At 38.3% G+C, this 27,365-nt stretch overlaps 1 protein-coding gene across 1 annotated transcript in view; it reads right to left on the minus strand.

The window, feature by feature from the left end:
- LOC150090666 (reversion-inducing cysteine-rich protein with Kazal motifs-like) overlaps positions 1-27,365 on the minus strand; it is a 234,509-nt gene that overhangs the window by 3,235 nt on the left and 203,909 nt on the right. The window contains exon 22 of the mRNA XM_090388252.1: positions 21,389-21,742. Coding sequence (XP_090244378.1) covers positions 21,389-21,742 — 354 coding nt within the window. The remainder of the gene's footprint in view (positions 1-21,388; positions 21,743-27,365) is intronic.

Here is a 27,365-nt window from a genome sequence, read left to right on the forward strand (position 1 = left end):
TGGAAATACCTTCTCTAAAGTAACGAATCACAGTATACTCTGAACTTCGCGGGTAAGCAAATAGTTGATAGCAAAGTATATTTTTTATCGATCACTATGAACAGAAATAAAATATTTTTTGGAGAACACCAATGCCAAAAATCGCTTTAATTACTTACCTAGTTTCGTTTTGAGTTTATTTCAATTTTTTATGTACCTGCCTAACCTGGTTTGTATATATAGAAAAAAAAAAAAAAAGTGGGGGGGGGGGGCCTAATTTTGCAGTCAGCATATTTCATTTAAGACAAAGAGATAACACTTTAAAAAAAAAGTATAACATGTCGATCTCGAGACTATTTTTAAAGGAGTTCATGCTGTGGAAAACATTGCGAAAGGTTCATTAAAAAAAATTATTTCTTGTTTGGGTTTTATTAGAGAAATCTGAAATGGTTTATTGGGATAATCGTTTCATGGAAATATGAAATCGGCTGCAGTGTTAAAGGAAGAAACCTAGCTTGATTTGGTTTTTTTTAGGAGCATTAGCAACTAAGGCCATATTGCTCCGGGAGATGCGGTGGTCATTTCCTGACCTTTCCGCATCTTCCGTATTTGGTGGTGACGGGCTCGAACCCCGGTCTAATCAAGAAGCGTGTGCTACGCACCGCTGCTCCTTCCCACCTGGCTACGGAGGCGCCCACCTAGCTTGATTCTGTGAAAAACACCCCATTGAAATTTCGATGTTTCTGCTGTTATATTCCAGTATGAAGGAAATTTCAGCTTCTGTGTGTGGAATTAACCTTTTCTTATGTACATATTGATAGTAAAATGCATATTAAGTGTTAATTCGCTGTATGTAAGGTTCACATTTTTGCCAAATCAATTTGAATTGATTTCTACCAAACCCTGATGAATACACTAATGGCAAAAGCATAACGGGGAGAAATCACCGACAAACAGAAATATGGAGGTGAAACACGATCTGTTATCCTAGGTTTGGTCACTACTGTCTACTGCAAATACGGTAGTCGTCTGCTTCGTTTTTGAAGCAGACGACTACCGGTGACATATTGTGCCACAGAGTCGTAATGTATCCTGAACGTGTAAAGCGCTGAGGATCGTTAGGTGACGCTTAATTAGGCTTAGAACAGTGGCTTTCCTCCATTCTACTCGCTGCTTCCTAGCTGTAGTTCCTGGAGGGCATAATCTTATCTGTCTATAGAGTCATTAGTCTTTCACACCCTGCTCCGTAATGGGCTTACTTGCTTTGTTGAAGCCGTGTTGTTTACTGTGCATTACGCTTATCTCCCCACAAAGGAATATTGAGGTAACTGCTGATAATGAATATGTATATTGATTCAGCCTTTTCATCCATTAGCAGTGAATTAACTCCAACAAAGGGTCACTTCCCACGTGCCTCACATGGTTAACATAATGGGTCTTCCCCACCAGCTGTATTGTTACCAGGTGAAGTACGTAGAGAAGTTGCCAATACTATATTCTTCCCGTTTACCAGATGTTACCCTCCATCCTTACCATCACAAACCCATTCCGGTTTTATATGAGCAGCCTTTGTCTCTCTCTCTCTCTCTCTCCTTTTTTTTTTCTTTATAATTTTTTTTTTTCCCTGTAACGTTGTAAGTTGCTAAAAGTACTGGTTGCTGTACGCTGATTCATTCAGTTCGCGCGTCAATCGATGAGAATCGACTGGATGAACAATAAAATATTTTTTCTTGTATTTGCATAGTGAAAGATGTGTAGTTTTGAATACTTTTAAATTGGGAACACGAACGTCATGTTTTTGGATGGTGGGGACTTTGCGTATAACAATGTATTTTCATATGTACTGTTTAGTGATGCGTTTATAAAAAAAAAAAGAAAACAGCTGAAATTTAAATAAAAATTATTATATTAAAATTCAAAACTTTCGGAGTAGGGTATATATCCGAAATGTCTTATGGGATAGAGGATATATACCCAATTCCCTTGTTCAAAAACCGGAAAAGTTGATCCAAATGATAAATTTTTAAATTATCATATCATCAATAGTTTTCGTAATAGTGGCAAATGGTGCAAGGAAGAAAACTTATCTATAACATCAGCCAAAAAAAAAAAAAAAAAAAACCCACTTCATCTGTCCACCACTCTTGTAATTTGTCTACTTCTTCCTTAAATTTGTTCACACTACCCATAAATTAGGCACCCTGTGTTTATATCTTCTTGAATAAACAATATACATACATACAATGGCGGACAAAAAAAAAAAAAAATGCATCACTTGTGAATTTTGCAAATACAGTAATGCGTTTTGCGCTGCATTGTGGGTTGCAGACGTTCGAAATGCATTTTAGATGGGATAAATATCTCTGTGAATGAAATCCAATAAAAAGACCACCTGATATACCTAATTGCCATAAATATCTTCTCAAAGAGTAAAATGCGTAATTAATGGAAAAATCATGCAAATGGCAATCATGACAACCAAACATACATTTTATTGCATTTACGTGTACAAACTGAAATGACAGGTTAACGTAATAGTATTATGTACTGTAAATCAGCAAAATAAGTCTTCTGTATTTTGTTCCTCCCCGAGCTGTAATTACAGCCTTGCAACGATCTGGCATAGAATTAATTAACTTCTGGATATACGGTTGCCCAATTTCCTGGTACCACACCCTTACAATGCTCTCCTGCAGCTGAATCTTACTTGTTGGCTTCTTCTGAGCAATTTTAGACGACATTATGTACCACCAATTTTCAAATCTGGACTGTTGCCGAACCAGTCCAACATTAATTCCAGCATTTCTGAGGTATGACTCATTCTGAGGTATGACGGTGTCTCATTGCTCTTTTGTCCATGAAACATGCGTTTTAGCCCAAGCAAGTCGCTTCATACTCATTTGTTGGAGGAACAAAGGCTTCTTGGGCCAATAGGTATGCAGACCACATTCCGAAAGCGGTCTTTGGATAGTTCGTGCACTTGTGTCAACACCAGAGGCCATCTCAAAGTCCAGTTTTAGATCAGGAGCACTAGCATGGCGATTACGAAGGTATAGCTGTTTCAAATATCGATCTTAGGAAGGCGTAGTCACTCTCTTACGGCCTGATCCAGGTCTGCTCTTCACATCACCGGTTTCACGCTTTAATTTCAGCACCCGGGATACTGTTGACTGGTGGCAGCCTATTTTATCAGCGACAGCACTCGTAGAAAGCCCTTCCTGGGACAGAACAACAGCTACACTTTTTTTTTTTTTCTTAGTGTCAACTGAACATATGGAGCCATGCTTGCTTACAACTCCGCAAAACTGGATACTAATGAGCGTGTATACCCTTCCAACGCAGTATTTATAGAAACGGCTGATGCAATACCTTGCAGTTACTGTTTGATGCAATAGAAGCGCTAGCTGACTCAATACCTTTGCTTTGCGACATTTTTTTCCATTTCCATTTATTTGTACACACAGTTCTTTACATTTTATGGAAATGGGAAAAAAAAAAAAAAAAAAAATTACAGTCATTTTGGTTGCTTTGCGACAACCAAAATGACTGTAATCAAACAATATCTTATACGTTTCACTACAAATGTTACTTTTTTGAAGGTGATGCAGTTTTTTTTGTCCGCCACTGTATATGAAAATATATATTACACAAACCGGAGATGGATTTTATTGTTTTAGTTATTCTTTTATATATATACTGATATTAACGGTGTTTGAAAACCGTATGTGGACTACAAGATAATTCAAAGGTAATTTAACGCTTTTAAAACTGTGAAACTATTTCTATTTTTTCATTCAAGAAAAAAAAAATCAAATACAGCGTTTTGTGTTTGTAAACTTAAAGTTCCTTTAGTACATTTGCATTTATGAAGGATTCCCACCAATGATGTGGTAGACATTGTTACAACGTGTCAGGCGTGACATTAATCATGGTTTTTAGTCCGAAAAATTTGTTGCGACTGGTGGTTTGAAAAAAATAAATAAAATCCACGAGTGTGTGGCCACCCAGGCTGGAAAGGGCGCACGAATTAAGAGGTTATACGATTATATAAAAGCAGCCCAGTAGCAGTATTCACAGTAAAAGTACAGTCACTCACACCATGTGTTCGGATCCACATGATCAACATCAGTCTCATTTTTGTGGAAGTTCTAAGAACCCAAACCTTACAAGGCTTACATAGTGTTTATTGGCTTTGCCGCTCATGTGGAAGATCCACTCGTTACTGAAAATGATACACTGAATAAGCCCTTCGTCTTCTTTCTTTGAGAGAGTGCGTGACAAAAGTAGCAGACTTAAGTTATAAAACTATCATATTAATGCCTCTGGCGTTCCAGGGTCTGCCCTCATGTGTAGCACAGTTGATATAATCGCCGTTCTCCAGGTTTCGGCGGATATGCATGCTTTGTTCGATGCTGGGATCAGCATCCATAATTTGTTTCTTTAAAATGAAATATTTCCTGGAATTCTCATTTTCATCTGCTTCACAATTGTCCTCATTTTCAAAAGCACGTTGTTGTTCTATATGAATAAGGTTATTCTGTATGAGATTCAAGCAATTAACGAACATTTGCAGTGTCTAATTCATCTAAACCTAGCTCTTCTCCAATGTCAGTTGTTTCTTCAATAACAGTTTTCTTCCAATAACACCTTGGTCCAAGGGCTGCAATAGTGACGTAGTATTCGCTAATAAAAAATATCACTTTAATATTTTCACATAAGTCACCAAGTGCAATGGGATGAGCAGGGGCGGCCATTAGTCAAAATCAATAAGGCTTTAAAATCAAGATTTTTCTTACCATAGTTTTCAATTGTAGGGCAAAAATAGGTGGGGAACCAATCTTCGAATAGTCCTTTGGTAAACCATCCCTTTTTATTATTGTTGTTTTTGTAGTAGTAGGGTTTTAAGAGCATCAGCGACTAAGGCCATATTGTTCAGTGTATATTGTCTGTAAATTGCGTGTGTTCTGAGGTCGATTTTCTGTTTGCTGGACGAAAAATCCGAGTTACCGGGAGGAAAACCATACTGTCCTTGCCTGAGACCGACTAACTCAGCCACGTTGTAAAAAGGCCATTAAAAATCTTTCCCGTCAACGACGAGACTCAAACTCAGGTCCTTTCTACCCGGTGGGGGGAGGACTGCGATCCTACCAACTGTGTTACCCAACCCACGAGGGTATCTTGAGTACTGCATATGTCTGGAAGCCTCAGTTTAGAAAGGATGTAGAGCTGCTGGAACGAGTACAGAGAAAGACAACGAGAAAGGAGATTTTCTTTCTTTGACTAAAAAAAAAAGTGTTGGAAAGGCTTCCAGAACAATGCAGTTTATCCACATTACTATTACAAACTAGTGTGTTCATCGCTATAAACTCCTTCCCTCACCTATTTTCTTCATATATAACTGAATGTTTTAATACATGTACAGATTCTTTATCTGCACTTGCAGATTAACCTGTTATTCGAATATGATGCAGTCCTGTCGATTTTTAAAACGTTCAAACCAGCTAGAATTAGCACTAAAATTTTCTTAATTTTCCGCTTGATTCTCATTTTTTTATTCCGTTGAGAAAAAAAAAAAAAAATAATGCTTTGATAGTCATAGTGCTGAGCGGAATTCGTTTTTGATTATAATCTTCGATTCACATAGACAAAGACGCTTCATCTCAGTCATTTCAATTTCGATTCTGTTATATTCTGAGCTGTGTACATTGTACTGAATTTTATGTAACTTTGCCCCTTTATTTATATTGATCTGCTTTGCTTAAAATATTGCGCAAAGCAGTATTTTTTGATTAATCTGGAACTTTTCTTCTAAAGTAATCAACTTTCGTTTCTTTTTATCACTCCTACTATTAGTTATTGTTTATTATTATTAGTTATCCAAAGTTATTGAGGTATCACGTAAAGACAGTAATAAAAAATAAAATATGTAATGATGGGAAACAATAGGCAAACACGTGCTCACACTAGGATAGGCGGAGCCACACTTATTTGGCTGCGTCTGTCCTAGTATGTTCGGCCCACCCGCACTTGTACGCCATCATACATGTAGGAAAACCGCACTAAATCGAATTTTGGCCCGTGTTATCTGAAATGTGGTGTCAAATTATAAAACGCACTAAATCGAAAATCGCATTAATCGAAATAGCACTATTCGAAGGATTGCTGTATTACACGTGTTTGAGTTGATCATGGTTCTAGCATACGTGACTGCTAAAAGCTGTCTTGTATTCTTTATCTTGTGAACTTATGTGGTCGTACTGGAGTATAAACAGAACATTTATTTATTTTAATAACGCTTGGTCTGTCATATTTCTTCGAGTGAGTCGAACAACAGCTTGTCGCAATAGTTATGCCGCTAAAGCACTGATTACCCGGCAAAAGGGTTCTTACTGTAATTGTCCTGAATTTACATCGCTCTTGTATTGTCCACTCAATTTCTTCAAACCAAAATACAACTATTTTCTCACGCTCGTAAAGATTGTCATTTGTGTTTTCATTACCGACGCGCCCTCTAGTGATAGATTTCGCAACCGAAACTTGACTTGCCGGGAAGTAAACGGTGATCCTCTGAGTGTGTGTGTGTGTGTGTGTGTGTGTGTGTGTGTGTGTGTTATATATGAGAGAGAGAGAGAGAAATTCTTGAGAAGGCTCCGAAAAAATTTTTACATTTGAACTACTGTAAACTGAAGGGAATGAACTAGACTACAAAACGAATACAACATAACAAGATTCAATTTTTTTTTATAACTTAAGTTGCGTAGGTTGATTATCGCAGAGTTTAAAAGCTTATAACGTGGCAGCGAAGATGTTTTCGTTTTTTCACAGATCAAAATACGCAGTGAAAAAGAGCATAAATAAAGGCTCTGTAAAAATGAGCACTACTCTATTCGTATGGCCAATTTTAACCCCAAAATTAAAACAAATATATATACACACACACCCCGCGGGCAGTATTATCCATTGTTTTTCCTGGTCGGCAATATTGTAAGCATTTGCGAAACTAAACTATCATATTCATAATGGCAATGATCATTAAAAAATAATAGCAGATTTCACAATTGGTTGTTTGGGCTGATTTTACGTCTCGTATTTAGTAGCTTAACATGCGGCTGCGAATAGATTTTTTTTTTTTTTTTTTTTTGACGCATCGGCTTCTGTGGCCATAATGCACCTCCCAAGGTTTTTGCAGTACTTTGATCCAATCCCGAGGGTTGCCAGACAGGCACTTTTACCCACCCGGCTAGCCCGGTCGGCGAATAGATGTTTAAAAATATATACGGAAAATAAAAGAAAACACTTGTTTTGGAAAATTATCAGTATGAAGAGGAAGAAGAAGAAGAATGCAACCGAAACTTCTCACAACTGGGTTCTCAATAAAAGATTCTCTCTTCACTTTTATATTTTATCTACTTCAAAATATTAATCGAATCCCTTATCCCACAGTTGATTTGCCTTTAACTAAAGCCAAATCAACTGTGGGATAAAATTTTGCCTTTGACTAAAGACGCCGAGTGGGTAAAGTACCTGCCCGGCAACCCAAAGGTCGCGGGTTCGATTCCCGCCTCGGGCTTGGATCAAAGTACTGCAAAAACCTTGGGAGGTGCAATATGGCCACAGAAGCCGATGAGCCAACAACTACCAAATAAAAAAAAAAAAAAAAAAAAAAAAACTAAAGACAAAATTTCTTACATCCAGTGAACAGTTATTTTTCCTTATATAATTCATTACTATTAGCATGTTGTTTTTGGAAAAAAAATCCATTAGTTCTATTTGGATGGAAATGGTGGCTAATAAACGTTATATGGATCATCCGTAGGATTATTGACACCCTTGTCTCTAAGAATCAAATTTTATGGCTGTACCATTCAAAAAGGAAAACAACGCTATTTAAATCTATAATCTGCAAAAAAAAAAAAAAAAATCCAAAGAGCCTTGGGAATTTTTTTTTTTTTTTTGTGTGTGTGTGTGAGAAGAAAGAAAGACCTGCAAAAAGTATTAAATTTATGTAAGACGCTTTGGCAAGCAACAACATGCCTGTAGTAGTAATGGTGGATATTCATTCCCAATGTGGAGCTGCAAAAGCTTTAGATTTATCTTTAGACAGTCAGTAATATAAGATTTCACTTAAAAAAAAAAAAAAAAAAAAACGATGAATTTTCCTGTTTTCTGAAAACTGGAATGTTGATATTCTGACAACTTCCCCTTACTGTTTAAGACAGACTTTTAGAAAAATTTCTTCTCTGGGATTGCCGTTTTGCTTCTATTCTGATCAAAGGAATTACAAGTTATCGACAACGAATAATCAACCATGCCTGGGATTCATCGTACAAGATGCACAACTAATATTTTGCAGTACAGTTTTCAAGTTGCTAGAGAAATATATGTAACTTTGTATTAGTGAAGCCCCATATTTCTTTGCTTAGATGGGAACTGTGATTATGAGCATGTACTAATGGACACATCCGTGAATAATTATAATCATATTATAGTCACTAAATTAAAATAAATTCCACACAGAAGCTCGATTTTTATTATAAATAATGAAATCGATTTGCATTTTTTTTTTCTTTCAGAAAGATGATATGGCGTGATTGGAAAATTTATAATCAAACCAAAAGTTCTTCTAAACTACGTCGAAGAAAATTTCGCCAAATAGTGTTTCCAGGTAAGAATTTATATACGCCCATTGTCACTTTATTAATTACACCACCTAATAGTGACCCCCCCCCCGCATTAGCTCTCATAGTACCGTAAATTCGTCGTGGCATGCACTCAACTATGTACATAGGGATTCGGGTCCGTGTGGACTGGATTGCCTCCCTCAGTTGTTGCAAAATTGAAAATTGTGGGTCGATACACCGAAGAGCTCGTCCCACTTTATATAACCCTAGGGGATCACCTGGTGAGTATGGGCTCGGTAAACCCAGGGTCCTGAGCTGGATATCATCATTCTTCTCTTTCTTGGTGATTCCACTCTCTCTCTCTCTCTCTCACAGGGTAACTCAACTTTTTTTGGCTGGTGCAGCATAAGCCTCAGGCTTCCTTGCACCATATGGATAATAATAATAAATAACAATAATATCAACAACAACAAAAAAAAAAGCAAGAATCGGCTGAATCCATCTCAATTCTGTACAATTCTTGTGACACGATGTATTATCCATTTGGACGAAACCATTCTCATCTCAATATACTGCAGCCATAAAGGGATGCACCTGTTCGGAAAAGTCCAGGAACTCATGCTGTTATGGTCCTCTATTTAGGACGAAACAGTTGGAACCAGGATTCTTTTAGACCAGGGGTGGTCAACCTTTATAAATTGCGGGCCATATAAGATGTCTCTTAGATACACGGGGGCCAATTTTTTTTTTTTTTTTTTTTTTAGCTTTTCACGATTTTTAGGATTATTAAAATGGTGTATAATGGAAAATTATCATAAACAGGTTTGTTATTTATTGCAATATTATTTTATCTTATTTATTGTATTGTATTATAAATACACGGACATATAATTAATTTTATTAATAAGAAAAACGAAATACAAATTCAAGATAAAATCACAGAAATGCAATTATAGTAACAAAATACAAATATAATTCCAGTAACAAATTGCAATATTTTATTTTTATAATACTGTATTTAATAAGATTCGATAATGTTCATTTTTATCAGTGAATCGATATTTTTCGTAGCAATTCGCAGAGTATTTTCTAAATTTCTAAAGGGACTTTGGTATTACGATATGGCCAGACATAAACTTCTCCGAGCATTGTAGACTGGTTGCAAGGAAGGTCCATGGTGTCCTATCGATGATTTCTCGAACAATTGCGAGTAGAGATAAGGACGTTATTATTAGCTATATGGTGCAAGGAAACCTGAGGCTTATGCTGCACTACCCGGAAAAAAAAAAAAAAAAAATTCCGAGAGAGAATAATAATGATGATATCCAACTCAGGACCCTGGGTGTGCCAAGCCCATACTCACCAGATATATAAGGCTGTTGTTTGACCACACTTGAAATACTGTGTTCAAGTATGGAGACCGCACCTAAAGAAAGACTTTCTTGAAAAGGTACAAAGACGGGTAATTCACCTGGTGAGATCGGCAAAAGGGCGTCCATATGAGGAAAGACTTCGAATATGTCGGTTGCACAGCTTGGAAACTAAGCACCTTAAGTTTCCTTATATCGAGGGTTTAATGTCAAACAACGTTAACTACAAAATTGCATTTTTTGAGATGAGATAACTTTAGTTTTTACTTATACAAATAACAGTGCATATCATGTTAGAGATCTGTATCTCTCTGATTGGTACTTTACAAGTTAGCTTGGGCAGCAGGTACATTTCTAGTAAACCAAGAAATTTCTTGGTTAACCGTAAAATGATTTTGTAGTTAACGTTATCTCACACTAAACCCTCGATATAAAATTTTATATGTAATAGCGTTGATAAAATTCTCAAGTCGAATGGCATGTGCCGTATCGTAATAGTATTCGCCATACAGGGCAAGAAAGTCACAGACTATTGCTGCATTCACCAAAAGAAAAATAAAAAAAGTCCATAAGAAATTGCAAATTATATGCTTTTCTCCTCACATAGGTAACTATCCAAGTTGACCTTTGAATTTATTTTAATTGTCAGCCTCAACTTCCTGCGAAGGCAACTTGTTCAAGCAATCAGCGACTCGCTGGCTAAAAGAAAACTTCCTACAATCTAATCTAAACCTCTTCCCCTGCAATTTGAATTTATGGCTCCTAGTTCTGGAATTCTTTAACAGTGAAAATTCCTTTCATTCATTTTACTAACCTCTCTCGGAGCCCTATAAACCCTGATCAGGTCTTCCCTAAGGTGCCTGGATGCCAAGCTCTGTGGCCCACATAATCGGAGACTTTCCTCGGTCGCTCCTTTGCCAGAATCGCCATGCGATTTGCCCATCTTTGGATCCTTTCAAGAAGCTCTTTTTTTTTTTTTTTTTTTTCTTTTTCAGATGAGGTCCACATACTTGAACACAGAATTTCAAATGTGGTCTTACAATTATATCGCACCTTTATATAGTAGGATTATGACCTTCCTATCGCTGCAGGATAACGTTCGATAAATCATCGATAGGAAACCATGCGCTTTCCTGGCTGCCTGTTTACGCTGCTCATAAAACTTCATATCTGCCCGTATGGTAACTCCCAGATGCTTTTCTTCCTCTGCTGTTTTTAACTTAACCCTACCAAGCGTATAAGTTATTTTGGGGTTGCTATTCCCGAAGTCTCTGTAGACGAGTGGTCAGGAGCGGAAGTACAGTAGCATACGCTCTTTGAGTAGACCGGGGTTCAAGCCCCTGACTGCTAAATACGGTCAATTTACCAACCCCTACTAGACCAGTGTGGCAGGTTATGGTCCATTTCCTTTAACATGAATTGTTGAGTAGGTCCCCATCCTGCAGTGGATTGGTAATGGCTGTAGTTCACTTTTATTCTGGAAGTCTATTTTGTTGCATTAAAACATAGCTGCCACTTTTCTGACCATTTTGGAAGTCTGTACAAGACATCATGAAGGCATTGATCATTAACGATTCTGATTTTGACATCACGCCTTCTATCCCTTCGTCGATATCGTTTATGAAAATCATAAATATATAAATATACACGTACCTATAATAGCATTAAGTACTGTATACTTATATAGTATCAAGTTAGTATTTTACTAGCGGAAACTCCGTAACTGGTCATAAAATGACCAGTTACGGAGCATCCTCCACCCTCGTCCGTAACTTAAAAAACCGATATTAAATCCCTTATCCCTATTATTACATAACGAAATACTCCAGTTATTTTTTATAATAAAAGTTGGTACTAACGTCCTTGCGATCCCACACGTAAACTACGTAGTTTAACTTTTTATGTGACTCCTCCCTTCCTTGTGTTAAAATTTGTAAATGGGCTCTAACGAAATACTGCAGTTGAAGACATTATACACTATATATACTTGAATCTCTCAAATCCAGCAAACTCAGGACTTGATCCTTGCGGGATTGTGTGTGGTTATATTGTACATGAAATACTCCAGTGTAATGATTTAAAAATCACGAAAAATATTTCATTTGTACACTGAGTGGACAGAAATCAATAGGATACCTACCTAGTAACGGGTAGGCCCACCTTTCGCCAGGATAAGGACAGTCACACGGCGAGGCATTGAGTCCACTAGTTCACGAAAGTGTTCCACAGGTATATTCATCCATGTTTGCTGCATCACTGTCCATAATTCCGTTGCATTCCTGGTGAAGGAACCAAAGCTCGACTGGAACTTTGCATAGAGTCCCAAAGATGCTCCACAGGGTTCATGACCGATGAATGGGAAGGCCATTCCATGGTGGTAAAATCAGCAGAATTCTCTTCAAACCATGTTCTAGTCACCATGGCTCTATGAGGAGGTGCATTGTCTTTCTGGAAGAGTCTATTTCCCTGTGGGTGCATGATGACCATGAAGTGATGCAGATAGTCTGCAAGGATGGACATATAACCTGGACCGTTCAGATGCATATAGATGTACCAGAGGTCCCAATGTGTGCCAGTTGAACACACCCCCAGACCAGTACCGACCGCCCACTTGCCTGAACAGTTCCTTGTTGACATGACGAGTGCATAGCTTTGTGCAGTTTCTGCCAGATACAAATCTCCCGTCCACTCGAAATAACTGGAAACGGGACTCATCGGACCAGGAAACCAGTCTCCAATCATCCAAGGTCCAGTGCCGATGTTTTTCAGCAGCTCCCATAACCTATTGTGGCTAATGATCGCTTGATAGCCTTGGAGATATTTCTGGCCCCTCCCGCGTTGAAGTCGGCGGTGATTTTGTATCACTGTCACTCTCCGGTTGGCTGAAACAATGCAAGACAGATATCGACTGTCATGTTCATCTACCACCTTTTTTTGCCCACAATGATGTCTATGATGAGATGTTATTCCGGAAATGGTGTATTCCCGAAACTGTTGAATGGAGATAGTACAATTTCTGTACCACCTCCCGGATAGTGACCCATGCATCGAGAACCATCATCCCTATTTCAAAGTCGGTTAACTTACAACGTTTATCCATACTGACATGGAATTACCGTCTATGTGAATGCAGTGTACCTATATATTTGCCAAGCGGTGGGTTCGTTCACTGACGAGACGGATGACAGCATCGTGTTGCCCAGAAGCCAGGTGTGCATTATGACCTTAGTTGCCAATGCGCCATTAAACACTAAATCAACCAACCCAGGAACCCCATGAATTCTGTCCTTTCAGTGGATACTGCAATTTATTGTACACAGTACTATCACATATAGCCCTTTTTCAGTATGAAGTTAACGTACACCACATGTGTATGTTATATTTTATAAAGGGACATGTGACTTGTTGAACCAACAGAAAATGGACCACAGAACAAGCACAATTTTCAGACAGAATACACGGAGAATACGGCCTTAGTCAGTGATGTTTCTAAAATCCCACAACATCCTCTTAAGGAATTGATTCACTAAGATGGCTCTGTGATTATTGTTCATTAAAAGAAAGTCTGGACCAGTTGTTCCAGAAAGGAGAAAAGCAAAGTTTCACCAATCACTTTGCCCAAGCTATAATGTCAAGTACCTTTGTATGCTTATTGAAAGGACAGTCCTCTAGGCTACTTAACATTCTTTTAGGCAGCAAATGGGCAATTAAAAATAGATGAAAGATTGCTGTGTAGATGTCTGCAAACAATAATATAAAAGTTCTGCAAACATTCACTAAATAATCCTGCACAGATAAAATAAATCCAGACTTCAGAAAGAAAGGGCAGCCCATACAGAATATTTAATTTCAGTCTTCTGATTTTTAGGTAAAATAAATACGCTGTGCTGCCACTTTATTAAGTACATGTACCTAGTAGCGTGTTGAGCCTTCAAAATAGCCTGAATTTGTCTAGGCACGAATTGGACAAGATGCTGAAAACGTGTAGGAATGGAGTTCAATGAGATTCGACGGAGGTATAGGCCTGCAGCGAACAGCTCTTTCCAGCTCATCCCAAAGATGTTCAATAGGATTGGGATCTGTGGACTGAGTGGGCCACTGCAGCAAATAAAGTTCATTGTCATGTTCCTGGAACCATTCCATAGTGATTCGGGCTTTGTGCACCGGCGCATTATCCTGCTAGAAGTAACATCTGACTGGGGATAAACTGTCAACACGAACGGATGCACATGGTCAGCAATGATGTTTAGGTGAGATGTGGCATTCAGACGTGAATCTATGCTTATCATTGGACTCAACGTGTGCAAGAAAACATTTCCCACACCATAACACTGCCCCCCACCACCTTGAACAGTAATCGTCAGACATGACAGGTCCATGGATTCATGTTGTTTTCACCAAATTCTGAGCCTTCCATCAACACGATGCACCAGGAACTTCAACTCAGACCAAACAACTGTTTTCCAATCCTTGATAGTCCAGTGCTGGTGTTGCTGTGCCCACAGGCGGTGTGCTTTCTTGTTCTTCATTGATAACAAAGGTATGCGATGTGGCCGTCGGCTGTTGTAACCCATTCGTAACAAAGTGCAACTAGTGGTCCGTTGCGATATTTTGTTCTGCGCACAAATGTTGTATTTTGACGTGACGTGCGACATTGTGGCCCGTCTGTTTGCTTACACAATTCTAGCCGTCCTCCTCTGACCTCTCTCATCAACAAGCGATTTTCTTCCAAAGGAGTGCCATTGAGAGGACTTTTTCTGTTCGTTGCACCATTCTCGGTACACCCTTGAAACTGTTGTGCGTGAAAAGTTCAGAACTGCCGTTTCAGAGATGCTTTGTCGAGTATGTCTTGCACCTACTACCATGCCATGTTTGAAATCCATTAGATTACTACTTTTCCTCATTCTTGCTAGTTTTATATGCTTACTTGTATGCTTAACTGATACTAGAAAGGTTGTTCTCCTGCATTTATATCCACAACTGTGGTCATGTGACTTGCAACATTGTGAGACAAACCATTTGTGTGCACAGCAGGGTTGTACCTATTACAGTGGCAGCACAGTGTATATATCCTTAGTAAAAGGATGCCAAAATATCTTTCTGCCTGGGGCACTGAAAATACCTTGGTCCAGCTCTGGACTCTGGTATGTTGCTTTGGAGAATAGCGAATTGGAGAACTAAATTTTCAGATTGCCGATAGCTTGTCAATTTGTGCAGTTTCCCTAAACAACTGGAGTGGTGTAAGGATGCCATTGCTGAGTGGTGAAACGGGGGAGGGGGGGGTAAGTTAATACATGCACATGAGTTGATCGTAGTTCAGGCTTGTGTGACTCCTAAATAAAGTACTATTCTTGTATTCTCTATCTTGTAAACTCTTCTGACTCTATGTGTGGCTGTCCTGAATTAGAAACAGAAGATTTATTTTATTTGGGAAGTTCGACTGCCAAAAGTAACCGAACGTATATATGTTTCAAATAACATTTTTTGACACAATAATTAATAAATTGTCGATCCACAATTGGCCTTAATTACATGCTGTATCCGCTTCAGTAGACTAAGAAACAATTTTTGATAGAAGGAAGCTGGTATTTCACACCGTTCTTTCTTCAGCACAGCAGTAAACACAGCTACTTATTTTAGGCATGTTGGCCTGGACCGAAGACGATATTCCAGTCTATCTGAAAGATGTTCATCAGGATTAAGACTGTAGCTTTGAACAAGCCAGTGTAGCTCTTTCACACTATCTTCAAACCAAGTCACTACAAGCTGTGCAGTGACATGCATATTGTCATGGTGAAACAACAAATGGTCTTTAGACAAGTGGTCCGAGGACAAACCATGAGAAACAACTCCAGATGATTAGATAGCTCCATCAAACTTCATTTAGGGCAACACACTATTGTTATTGGGTTTTAAGAGTATTAGTGACTAAGGCCATATTGCTTTGTATATATTATCTGTAAATTGCACATTCTGTGGTCAATTTTCTGTTTGTTGGATGAAAAAAACTCAGGTTTCTTCCCATCATCGATGGGACTTAAACACAGGTCTTTTCCACAATTCTACCAACTCTGCTACCCACTAGGGCAACAACATACTCTGGTCATCTGCCACACGCAAACACAGCCATCAGATCAGAGAAGCCTATGCCATGGTTCGGCATTCCATAACAAAGCTTTTCAACATTCTAGGGACCAGTTATGATGAGTTATGCACCAATCAAATCGAAGTTGTGCGTTGGACGCTATGATGTTTTCTTTGTGTGTTGCGTCTCTTCTGGAAAATCCAATACAGTACTATGGCTGCTCCCAACGTATTGTCCTTGTACTAATGTTAGTTCCCATGGCCTCCGTGAACTCCTGGTTGACAGTACACGATGACTAATTCTTTGCAGCACCTTCCAGTATCTATCTGTCAATTTTTGCAATCAACCTGAACATTTCTTGCCTCGGTAGCACCAAGTTGTTTCAATTTGGTGATTACATCAGGCACTGTTGATAAAGAGCACTATAGTTTTGCTGCAATGCTATGAACAGACTAATTACTAATATTGTATATCCTACAATAATTCCTTAGTGGAAGTTGAGCTAAGTGCCTTGATCTAAGACCAGATTTAAACTCTCGTTGATATATTATTATTTTTTTTTTTTGCATTAACACAGTTGCTTTTATACCTGTTCTTAACATGTAGATGGCGGGTATAAGTTCCTTTTCTCACAAATTCCTAGAATGCCAAATTTTGGCAATACAGTTTATACCAGTGTAAAAATTACCCCCCCCCCCCATTCTTTTTCATTCTCCAGGTCCCTGAGTGTAGTATCACACAGTTGGTACATTTATTAGTTTACTGCTACCCATATCCAGCACTTTGCATTTGTCAATGTTAAACTTCAGTTGCCACTTCTCAGCCCATCTGCCTAACTTTTCTAGATCCTGTTGCAGTAGAACTGTATTTACTGTCATTAACAACCCTGCTAACCTTTGTATCATCTGCAAACATTAAGCCTGATATATCTTCATCGATATCATTGATAAATACACAAAACATCAGTGGGCCCAGCAGAGAACCCTGGGAGACTCCACTAATAACATTAGTCCATGAATAGCAGTGTCCATTTATTACCAGTCTCTGTTGTCTCCCACTCAACCATCCCTTTATCCATTGTAGCAACTTGCCCTTAATGCCGCTCCAATTTGTACTGCAGTCTTCCATGTGCAACTGTATCAAAAGCTTTTCTGAAATCCAAATATATGATATCAAAATTATTTTTTGCATCCAGTTCCTTTGTGACCACATCATAGTATCCAATCAAATTGGTCAGACAAGACCTCCCCTTAACAAACCCATACTGTGTGAGTTATTACTGCAGTCTTGTGTAGATGATCCTGCATTGCTTCTTTAACCAGTGACTCCATTATTTTCCCTGGAAGAGAAGGTAAACTTAACAGGTCTATAATTATTTGTCAGTCTTTGAACCCCCTTTGCAAATTGGTACATTTGACTGGAGATGTGGAAGTGATCTAAAGATACTCTCATAATTATGGCTAAGGGTTTGCTTACTTACCTCGCTTCCTCCTTCAATTTAACTGTTTTTTTTTATGTTTAGATTCAATAATTTCTCCTCCACTTTGATCTTCATTGTTGCAAAATCATTAGCTCCCTGTTAGAGTTTAATAAACTTCTGGCTTCCCCTTTCTCATAGTATTCCTCATGTGTGAATGTAGATGCAAAATACTCATTCAGTTTGTCAGCTATCTGAGCAGGATCATCAAAAGTCAAACCATCAATATCAAGTAGACCAATCTGATTCGTCTCCTTCCTTCTACAGTTTACGTAAATAAAGAAGTCTTTTTGTTGTTTTTCTTTGTATCCTTTAAAAGGATTTCCCATAATCAATCTTTGCTTGCCTAACCTCCTTTGTGACTTGATTGCAGACTAGCTTATATCTACCACAGGCTTCTGTATCACCTGATAATTTATATGCATCCCATGCATTTTTCTTCTCTACCACAAGCCTCATTAGTTCATCTGATATCCATTTAAGTCTAAATCTTGAACAGTATTTCTTTGTTGGTATGAAAAGCCTAGTAGCTTCCTGGAAGGGATTCCCATTTAGAATTCACTGTTTTTAACAGCGTCAGTTGATCCCACTGTAGTCACCCTTATGAAAGCAAAAACTCTTCCCTTTATCCTTGATGGTAATTACAACTTTAAGTAAATCCCACATCAGTATACTGTGATCACTGTCACCTAGTGGTTCCTTTATCTGCAAATTCTTAATGCATGAATAATCACTGCTGATAATCAGATCTAGAGAATTACTCCCTCTTTTTGCCCCTCAAACATTTTGCTGTAGAAAACAATCCTCCAATAAATCCACAAAAATCTTGTTAGGTGTGAGTGACCAATCCGCAAGTTCCAATTAATATCTGGAAAGTTAAAATCCCCCACTACAAGACATTCTGATTTACTGGCCCACTCTATTTCTCCGCACAATTGCTCATTATACTCATCAGATTCATTAGGCCTATAACACACACACCTACTCTCATTTTTGCCTTTTCCAGTGCTTATGTCACACCAAAATGACTCAACATTGCATTGCCCACCAACTTCAATTGGATGCACTTCCTTAGATTTTTAGTTTCTTAACTAATGGCATAACCTCTGCTCCCTTCCTGTCCTGTGTATCCTTTCTGTACACTTTGTACTCCCCAAATTCCAATTCTGCATAGCTTATATCTGTGGGACACCATGTCTCTGATATTCAAACCTGTTCTTACTCTTAGTTACCCTATACAGACCATGTATTTACTTGTTCCACGATGTCTCCCAGCAGTTTTTGAAATATCCAGCAACTTGCTCTCTAGGCTGCTGCTCATTCCTATAGAAGCTGTGCAAGAATCGCTTTCGCCTCTGCCTGTGACTACTGTTAATCTTTTATTCTGTGAATTCCCCCCAAGCTAACAGTTTTCCGACCCACCTAACACTGCCTCGATAGCATTAGCAAAATTCTTGCACCCTTTCTATTTAAGTGTATCCCATCCCTGTAGAAGCAATCTCTCCTGTTTGCAAGCACAGACCACATTGAAAAAAATTCTACCCCACGAGCCTTGCACTTGGACAGGAATGCAATTATACTGCAGTCACAGCATGGATTTGTTAAGGGGTGATATTGTCTAATGAATCTGATAGGTTACTATGATGCAGTGACCAAGGAATCGAAGCAAAAAATTTTGATACTTAAATTTCAGGAAGGCTTTTGTTACTGTGGCACAAAAATTACTGCTGTGCAAATGGAGCAATATAGCATTTAGGGTAAGTTACTGCTATGGATTAAGGGATGGTTTAGTGGTAGAAGACAGAGTGGTTATCAGTTGACAATGCTCTTGTGAGGTCCCTATGGTTCAGTGCTGGATCCATTGTTGTTTTCAATATTTATTAATCATATTGATGAAGATGTATCAGGCTTAAGGTATCTGCCTATAGTCTGTAGATAAGGTTGACAGGGTGGTTAACAACGGTCATCAGGGCGGCTGATGACTGCAACAAGGTCTAAGAAAATTGGGTTGATGGGTTGAGAAATGGCAGTTGAATATTTACAAAATGCAAGGTATACATACATATGGGTAGCAGTAACCTCAGAGTAACTTATCAACTACGAGGTACTATACTGAGGGTAGTGGAAAATGAAAAAGACCTAGGGGTAATGGTGCAGATATGCTGCCAGGACAGGTCATGGGGTTTTGCCAATTATATACAGAAACTTTGCTATCAGGGATAAGGAGGTGATTATCCTTTTGTATAATCACCTCCTTATCCCTGATAAGGCCATGGTTAAGTCACATTTTGAGTACTGTATACAAGTACCAGATTGGTGAAGGGAACAAAAGGGTGCTCATATGTAGAAAGGCTTCAGTTCTGCAAATTGCATTGTTTGGAGACTAGGCAGGTGGCATAAATTTGAGTTGAGGAAGGATGGTTGCAGGATAATGTGCAGAAGTTTGTCTTCAGCCAGTGGGTGGTTGATTGTTGGAACAGGCTTCCTTCCGTTTTGCGGAAGTGAATGGTTTGAATAAATTCAAGGAAGAACTAGACAGATCCTTGGAGATATGGATGAATGAAGTGTGTAGTTTTTTTTTTTTGCTGATGATATATACTGAGTGGACAGAAATCATGGGATATGCATCTAGTAACAGGTAGGCCCACCTTTCACCTGGAAAAGGGCAGTCACACAGCGAGGCATTGAGTCAACTAGTTCATGAAAGTGTACCTCAGGTATTTCCATCCATGCTTGTTGCTCCACTGTCCATAATTCTGTTGCAGGCACCTCCGTAGCCAGGTGGGCAGGAGCAGCAGTGCGTAGCACATGCTTCTTGATTAGACCGGGGTTCGAGCCCATGCCCACCAAATATGGAGGATGCGGAAAGGTCAGGGAATGACCACCGCATATCCCCGGAGCACTATGGCCTTAGTTGCTAATGCTCCTAAAACCCAAATAACAAACAAACATGTGTCATTATTTGTGCTGTGTAATTCAACTAATGTACCTATCAAACAGGTTTAGTAATTGCCATTGTGAAAAACATTTAAATGAAAATATAGTAAAGAAAAAAATATATAGGGAAATTTATAATTTTCATCTAGCCAACAGTTGAATAAAGGTTGTCCACTTCTTTTTTTTATAGGCTAAAGTCTATCTGTAATAGTAGTAGTTATTAAAAATAAACTTTCATGACCTGAACATTTCCTTATAATGCAGCTGCCTTATCTAGGCAGTTACACTATAAGGAAACATATTGGCCACCACATCTGGTCACTTTAACTTTATACAATAATATCTTTTCGTTTTATTTTATCTACAGTTAATTGAAGAAGGTTGGACCTGCTTTCATTGACCAGTATCTGATCTGGTGGAAAAAAATTCAAATGTGAAATATTTCTGTGTTTGAAAATGCAAATAATTCAAAATGCAAGCATGGCATGGCCCCAGTGAGCAAACCCCCAGTGACCATTAAAAATCAACTTCAGAAAACTAAACTGAATTGATCATCATTTAAGTTTAAAAATCAAGACTTTACAGAGCACTTGAACTTTCATCAGGAAATAATGTGCACATCTGCTATGCTGTTTCAAAAAGGTTAATGTTTTCTATACTTCAATTTTAAGTTTTTAGCTATATGTAAAACCATAATTAAAGTGTTTAAAGAGAAGCAGAAAACTTACATGGGGAAACATTAGGGTAAAAATTCCAACTCTATCATTTATTTTCATTATTATTTACATCGTATCTATGTACATTTATAAGCAATAATAACAATAACAACAACACTATTCTTAAGATTATTTCCTTAATAAAAAGAACAAGACTGTAAGCATTACAGAACTAAGTAAAATTATATTTGATATGTTTTTACGGCTTGCATGACTGTTTCCAGTTACTGGCTCAATTGTAGTTGCTGTAGTAATGAATGAAAGTGGAAGTTCTGTTAGAAGGGTTGGACTGCCCTGTTCTATTAGTGCCTCTAGTTTTTCTGCTTCTCGTATACATGCTTCTACTTGTAGAAGTGTTGGACTATCTGTGATAGTAGTGATCAACACTACAATATCTGACTCTAAACTTAAATAAGCAAACACATCACATTCAGAAATTTTCACACGGTTTCTCAGTTTTTCAGCAATAGTTTGTATAACTACAGGTTCAACTAATCGAACTGCTTCAACAGACCAGTCTACAAGTTTTTGACTGTACAGTAGTCTCATTCCAGCTCCTAATTAAGGAAAAGAAAAAAGATTGTATATATTTTGAGTGCAGTACTTTTAATTATTTAAGCCTAGAGAATTTTATAAAATAATAACATACTGCTTGTCATAATAAATTTACTAGCATGTTAGTGTTTTGCTTACAATATGAATATTCATAATGGTAATGCTTTTAGATAGGCAAGAATTATCATATAATGCATTAGTTAATTGAAATAGTAAAAAAATAATTTTTTTTAATATATCAACATATACCAAAATCTGTACATGGGGGAAAATTCTTATTAGTATTATTATTGGCAAGATGATGCAGGGAAGCAAACTTAATTTGACCACCCCATCCAAACCTTCCTTAATCCAGCAATGGTGGCACCACCATTTGCAGCAAAAACCATGGTGGGGTACCATGCAAAAACCACTTAACAGGTGCCCATCTTTCATTTAAATTTTTCAAAAATATTTTCGTTGTTTTTTTTTTTTTTTTTTAAATTCTGCTTGAAAAATGACAGTATTTTTATCTTTTCTTAATGGATTGCAATATTTATTGTATGTAACATTTTAATTTTTTTAAAAACATGCACTATAAGCAATTTTAAACAAAAAATAATAATAATTTTGTTAAAAATGACAAACAGAAACAATAGTCTCTTCCATTTTCCAATTTAAAAGACTTAACTGCTTGAAGTTTCAAACTGTGCATGTACTTATTATATGTACACTGTAAATAGTATTAAAAAAACATGTATATTCAAAACTATTAGCTACTTCCATTTTCATGTTTATTTCAAAATTGATTTCCATCACAGTTCAAAAAAATTGAAATTACATATATTGCTTCCAGCAAAGTAGTGGCCATTTTGACAGAATAATGGGTTTCATGTTATTGCCTTTATTCTGTGAAAACTACTGTTTTAATTTATTATTATAAATATTTAAAAAAAAAAACTGAGGTAACGCAGTGGATGTTTACTGACCTAAACAAGTAAGCAAAATTTTAAACAAACACTGCATTACTTGCAGGGATAAGCTGATTATCCCCTTGTACAAGGCTAGGTCACATCTTCAGTACTATATACAGGTCTGGAGGCCTCACTTTAGCATTAGTAGAGGCATATGATGCAAGAAAGCAAGCTTATTCAGCATCAGCCAAAAAAAAAAAAAAAAACCCCACTCCCATTTCACCCCTCCGTTCGTTCGAAATACCTGTCCAGTTGAGCTTTAAATTTGTTTAGGCTATCAACTTCAACAACAAGTGATGGAAGTCGGTTCCACCAACCAACCACCCGCTGGCCAAAGGCAAATTTCCGCACATCTATCCGACATCCGTCCTTCCTCAATTTGAATTTATGCCCTCTGAGGTGATTATTCTGAGCAAGATGAAGAATCCCATTGGCATTGAGCATGCTCAAACCATTCAAAGCCTTATATACCTCTATCAGATCACCTCGCCGGTGCCTAGTCTCCAGACTCTGTAATTTGCAAAACTTAAGCCTTTCTTCGTAAGAGCAACCCTTTGTTCCATTCACTAATCTTGTTGCCCTTCTCTGTACCCGTTCCAGCAGCTCTACATCCTTCTTGAAATGAGGCCTCCAGACCTGTATACAGTACTCAAGATGTGGCCTAACCATTGCCTTATACAAGGGAATAATCACCTCCTTATCCCTGCTAGAAAAATTCCTGTATATCATTGACAAGACACCATGAGCTACTCTTGCAGCTCGTCTGCACTGCTCAGAGAACTTCATATCTGCCTGCACAATTACCCCCAGGTCCTTTTCATTCTCCACCACTGTCAGTGTAGTACCGCAGAGTTGATACGTTGCTCTGGGGTTACTGTTTCCCATATGTAGTACTTTACATTTGTCAATGTTAAACTTCATTTGCCACCTCTCAGCCCATCTGTTCAACCTTTCCAGATCCTTTTGCAGCAGCATAGCGTCAGTAGTGTCCTTAACAACCCTGCCAACCTTTGTATCATCTGCAAACTTGGACATTAAACTTGATATCCCATCATCAATATCATTCATAAACACCGAAAACAACAACGGACCCAACACTGAACCCTGAGGAACTCCACTAATAACATTAGTCCACGTTGAGCAGTGTCCATTGATTACCACTCTCTGTCTTCTGCCACTCAACCATCCCCTTATCCATAGCAGCAATTTGCCTCCAATGCCACACTGCTCCAATTTGTGCAGCAGTCTTCCATGTGCAACAGTATCAAAAGCCTTTCTAAGATCCAAATATATAATATCAAAGTTATTCCCTGCATCCAGTTCTTTTGTGACTACATCATAGTATCCAATCAAATTGGTCAGGCAAGACCTGCCCTTAACAAAACCATGCTGCGTCTGAGCTATAACTGAATTCTTATCTAGATGATCCTGCAGTCCTTCTTTAACCAGTGCCTCCATTAACTTACCTGGAACAGAAGTTAAACTAACAGGTCTATAATTACTTGTGTCAGCCTTTGATCCTCCTTTGTGAATTGGGGTTACATTTGCACATCTCCAGTCTATGGGTACCTCCCCTGAGTCCAAAGAAGCTCTCATAATTATGGCTAGGGGTTTGCTTACCTCCTTTGCTGCCTCCTTTAATATAACTGGATAGATCCCATCCACCCCAGGTGCCTTTTTTATGTTTATCCTCAACAATCTCTCCTCCACTTTCCTCTCAGTTATTACAAAATCATCCAGCTCACTGCCAATGTTTACTTTACCTACATCATTCTCCTTCCTGAATAACTCCTCATGTGTGAATGTAGATGCAAAATACTCGTTTAGATTGTTAGCCACCTGAGCAGGATCCTCAACTGTTGAACCATCAATATCCAGCGGACCAATCTGATTCATCCCTTTCCTTCTCGAATTTAAATATGTAAAGAACTCTTTTCTGTTTTTCTTTGCATCCTTTGCCAAGGATTTTTCGTAGTCTGCCTTTGCCTGCCTAATCTCCTTTGTGACTTGGTTACAGACCAACTTATATCTATCATAGGCTTCCATGTCACCCATTAATTTGTATGTATCCCATGCATTTTTCTTCTCTGCCATATGTCTCATTAGTTCATCTGACAACCATTTAGGCCTAAACCTTGAACAATATTTCTTAGTTGGTATGTAAAGCCTGGTAGCCTCCAAGATTAGTTCCTTGAATGCTTCCCATTTTGAGTTTGCTGTTGGTAACATCATCAGTTGGTCCCACTGTATAGAATTTAAATACTGTCTCAGACCATCATAGTTGCCTTTACGAAAACAAAAACCCTTCCCTTTACCTCTGATGGTAGTTATCTCCTTGAGTAAATCCCACTTCAACACACTGTGATCACTGCCACCTAGTGGTTCATTTATCTGCAGATTCTTAATGCATGAAGAATCACTACTGATAATCAGATCAAGAGTATTGCTCCTTCTTGTTGCCTCATGAACATGCTGATGTAGAAAACAATCATCCAATAAATCCACAAAAGCCTTGCTAGTGTGCGAGTGACCAACCCACAAATTCCAGTCAATATCTGGGAAATTAAAATCCCCCATTATAAGACTCTCTGATTTACTGGCCCACTCTATTTCCCTGTACAATATCTTATTATACTCCTCAGAGTCATTAGGCCTATAGCACACTCCTACTCTCAATTTTGATTTCCCAATGCTTATGTCACACCAAACTGACTCGACACTGCCCTGTCCATCGATGTCGACTGGCTTCACTTCCTTGGACTTTATGTGTTTCTTAATTAATAGCATAACCCCTCCTCCCCTCCTGTCCTGTCTATCCTTTCTATACATATTGTATTCCCCAAATTCCAGTTCCGCATTACTTATATCTGTGTGACACCACGTCTCTGATATCCCAACAATATCTGCCTTTGATGTTTTGAGCAATACCTCAAATTCATCAAATTTATTTACCAAACTCCTAGCATTGGTGTACACGCAGGTATACATACACCTGTTTCTATTCTTAGCTACCCTAACACAACCCATGTGTTTACTTGTACCGCAATGACTCCCAGCAGTCTCTGAAATATCCTGCATCTTGTTTTTCAGGCTTCTGCTCATTTCAATAGAAGCAGTGCAAGAATCACTTCCACCTCTGCCAGTGGCTACTGTTAATCTATTAGTCCTTGTATCCCCTCCAACTAGCAGTTTTCCGACCCACCTAACATTGCCTCGACAGCATCAGCAAAAATTCTTGCACCCTTTCTATTTAAGTGTATCCCATCCCTGTAGAAGCAATCTCTCCTGTTAACAAGTACAGTCCAGGCTGAAAAAAATTCTACCCCTTGAGCCTTGCACAATCCCGCCAGGGCCGAATTGATCGACAAGGCTCTCATCATATACTCCCTCCTATCGTGTCTGGGCAGAATTGCAGACACTTTCAAATTCAACCCTAATTCACGGCTTTTTTTCAACAGTGACCTGTACTTGCTAAGTAATTCCGCCGGTCTCCTACTCTTAATATCATTAGTGCCAACGTGTACAACTATATCACCTTTTGTGCCCTTAAAAGATGATATCCGCTCTACAACGTCATCAACCTTTGCCCCTGGCAGACATACCCTGGTCCTATTCCACCTATCCTTTTTACAAAGCATGTTCCCCGTTTCCCTGACAATAGAGTCACCAACAACTACTAGTTCCTGTGGGACCAGCGCATTCTGCCTAGGGGGCTGCCTCTGTGTTGCCTGATGACCAAGTGCAAGCTCTGGCGTTGATGTGGGCAGCTGAGAGCTTGATGGGCCCCTCAATTCATTTCCTTCGAGGGCATCCACCCTGTCCTTCAAGCTCTCATAAAGGCCCATAACAACGCTGAGTTGTTGCCTGATTTCCTTGCACTCCTTGCATCGTGCACACACAAAGACATCCCCCCTGGCAGTATCATGTCCCGTACCCGACTGCTCCGCAAACATCAAGCAAACAGTGCATTTTAAAAGACTGTGATTCAGAGGGCAACTGACCCCCTCAGTTCTCCCCTGAACCACAGCACTCCCATTAGCTTGAGCCTTTTGCTTTGCTGCTCTGGTCAGAGTCATGATTCAGATTTAATTCAATAAAATTTCAAAACAAAAATTGAATCCTTAAGTTATATCCCAAAACAGTTATAACGCTATATTTATTTTTTCGGTATCTAGTGTTTTCTATGAGTTCCCTTTATACAACTTCCGTATCACGTGTACCACTATAGTTATGTATTAATTATTTGTTACGATTAAGTCGTTATATATATATATATAGAGTTAAAAATACAATTTAATTGACAATAAAGTTTATCAAGATTAATAGATTTACTGATTAATTGACAATATTATATTATGCACTATACTACACTACGCTTATGCTATCGTGTAAAAATGGCGGGAATTCTCGAACGGTACTTCTACGGACTCGTAAGTATTGATTAGCTTCCAAATCTCGCTATCTCAATTTAGAATAAACTAAGGATCCTGACTAGGTCTATAATCTACTTATAGAAGATAATTTGATATAACAATTGGTTAATAAATGGACTAAATTTGGTTAAAAAAAAGACCTCTCGTTCAATTTGTGACACATGGATTTGATACCGTTACCGATACTAAGTAATATCTACAAAATCTCTGTCTAAGTTAAACTTTAAACTAAGTATCGT

Source organism: Mastigoproctus giganteus, chromosome 1 (assembly GCF_048544385.1).
Source record: "Mastigoproctus giganteus isolate SK-2022 chromosome 1, ASM4854438v1, whole genome shotgun sequence".
In the NCBI taxonomy this organism is placed as follows: Eukaryota; Metazoa; Arthropoda; class Arachnida; order Uropygi; family Thelyphonidae; genus Mastigoproctus; species Mastigoproctus giganteus.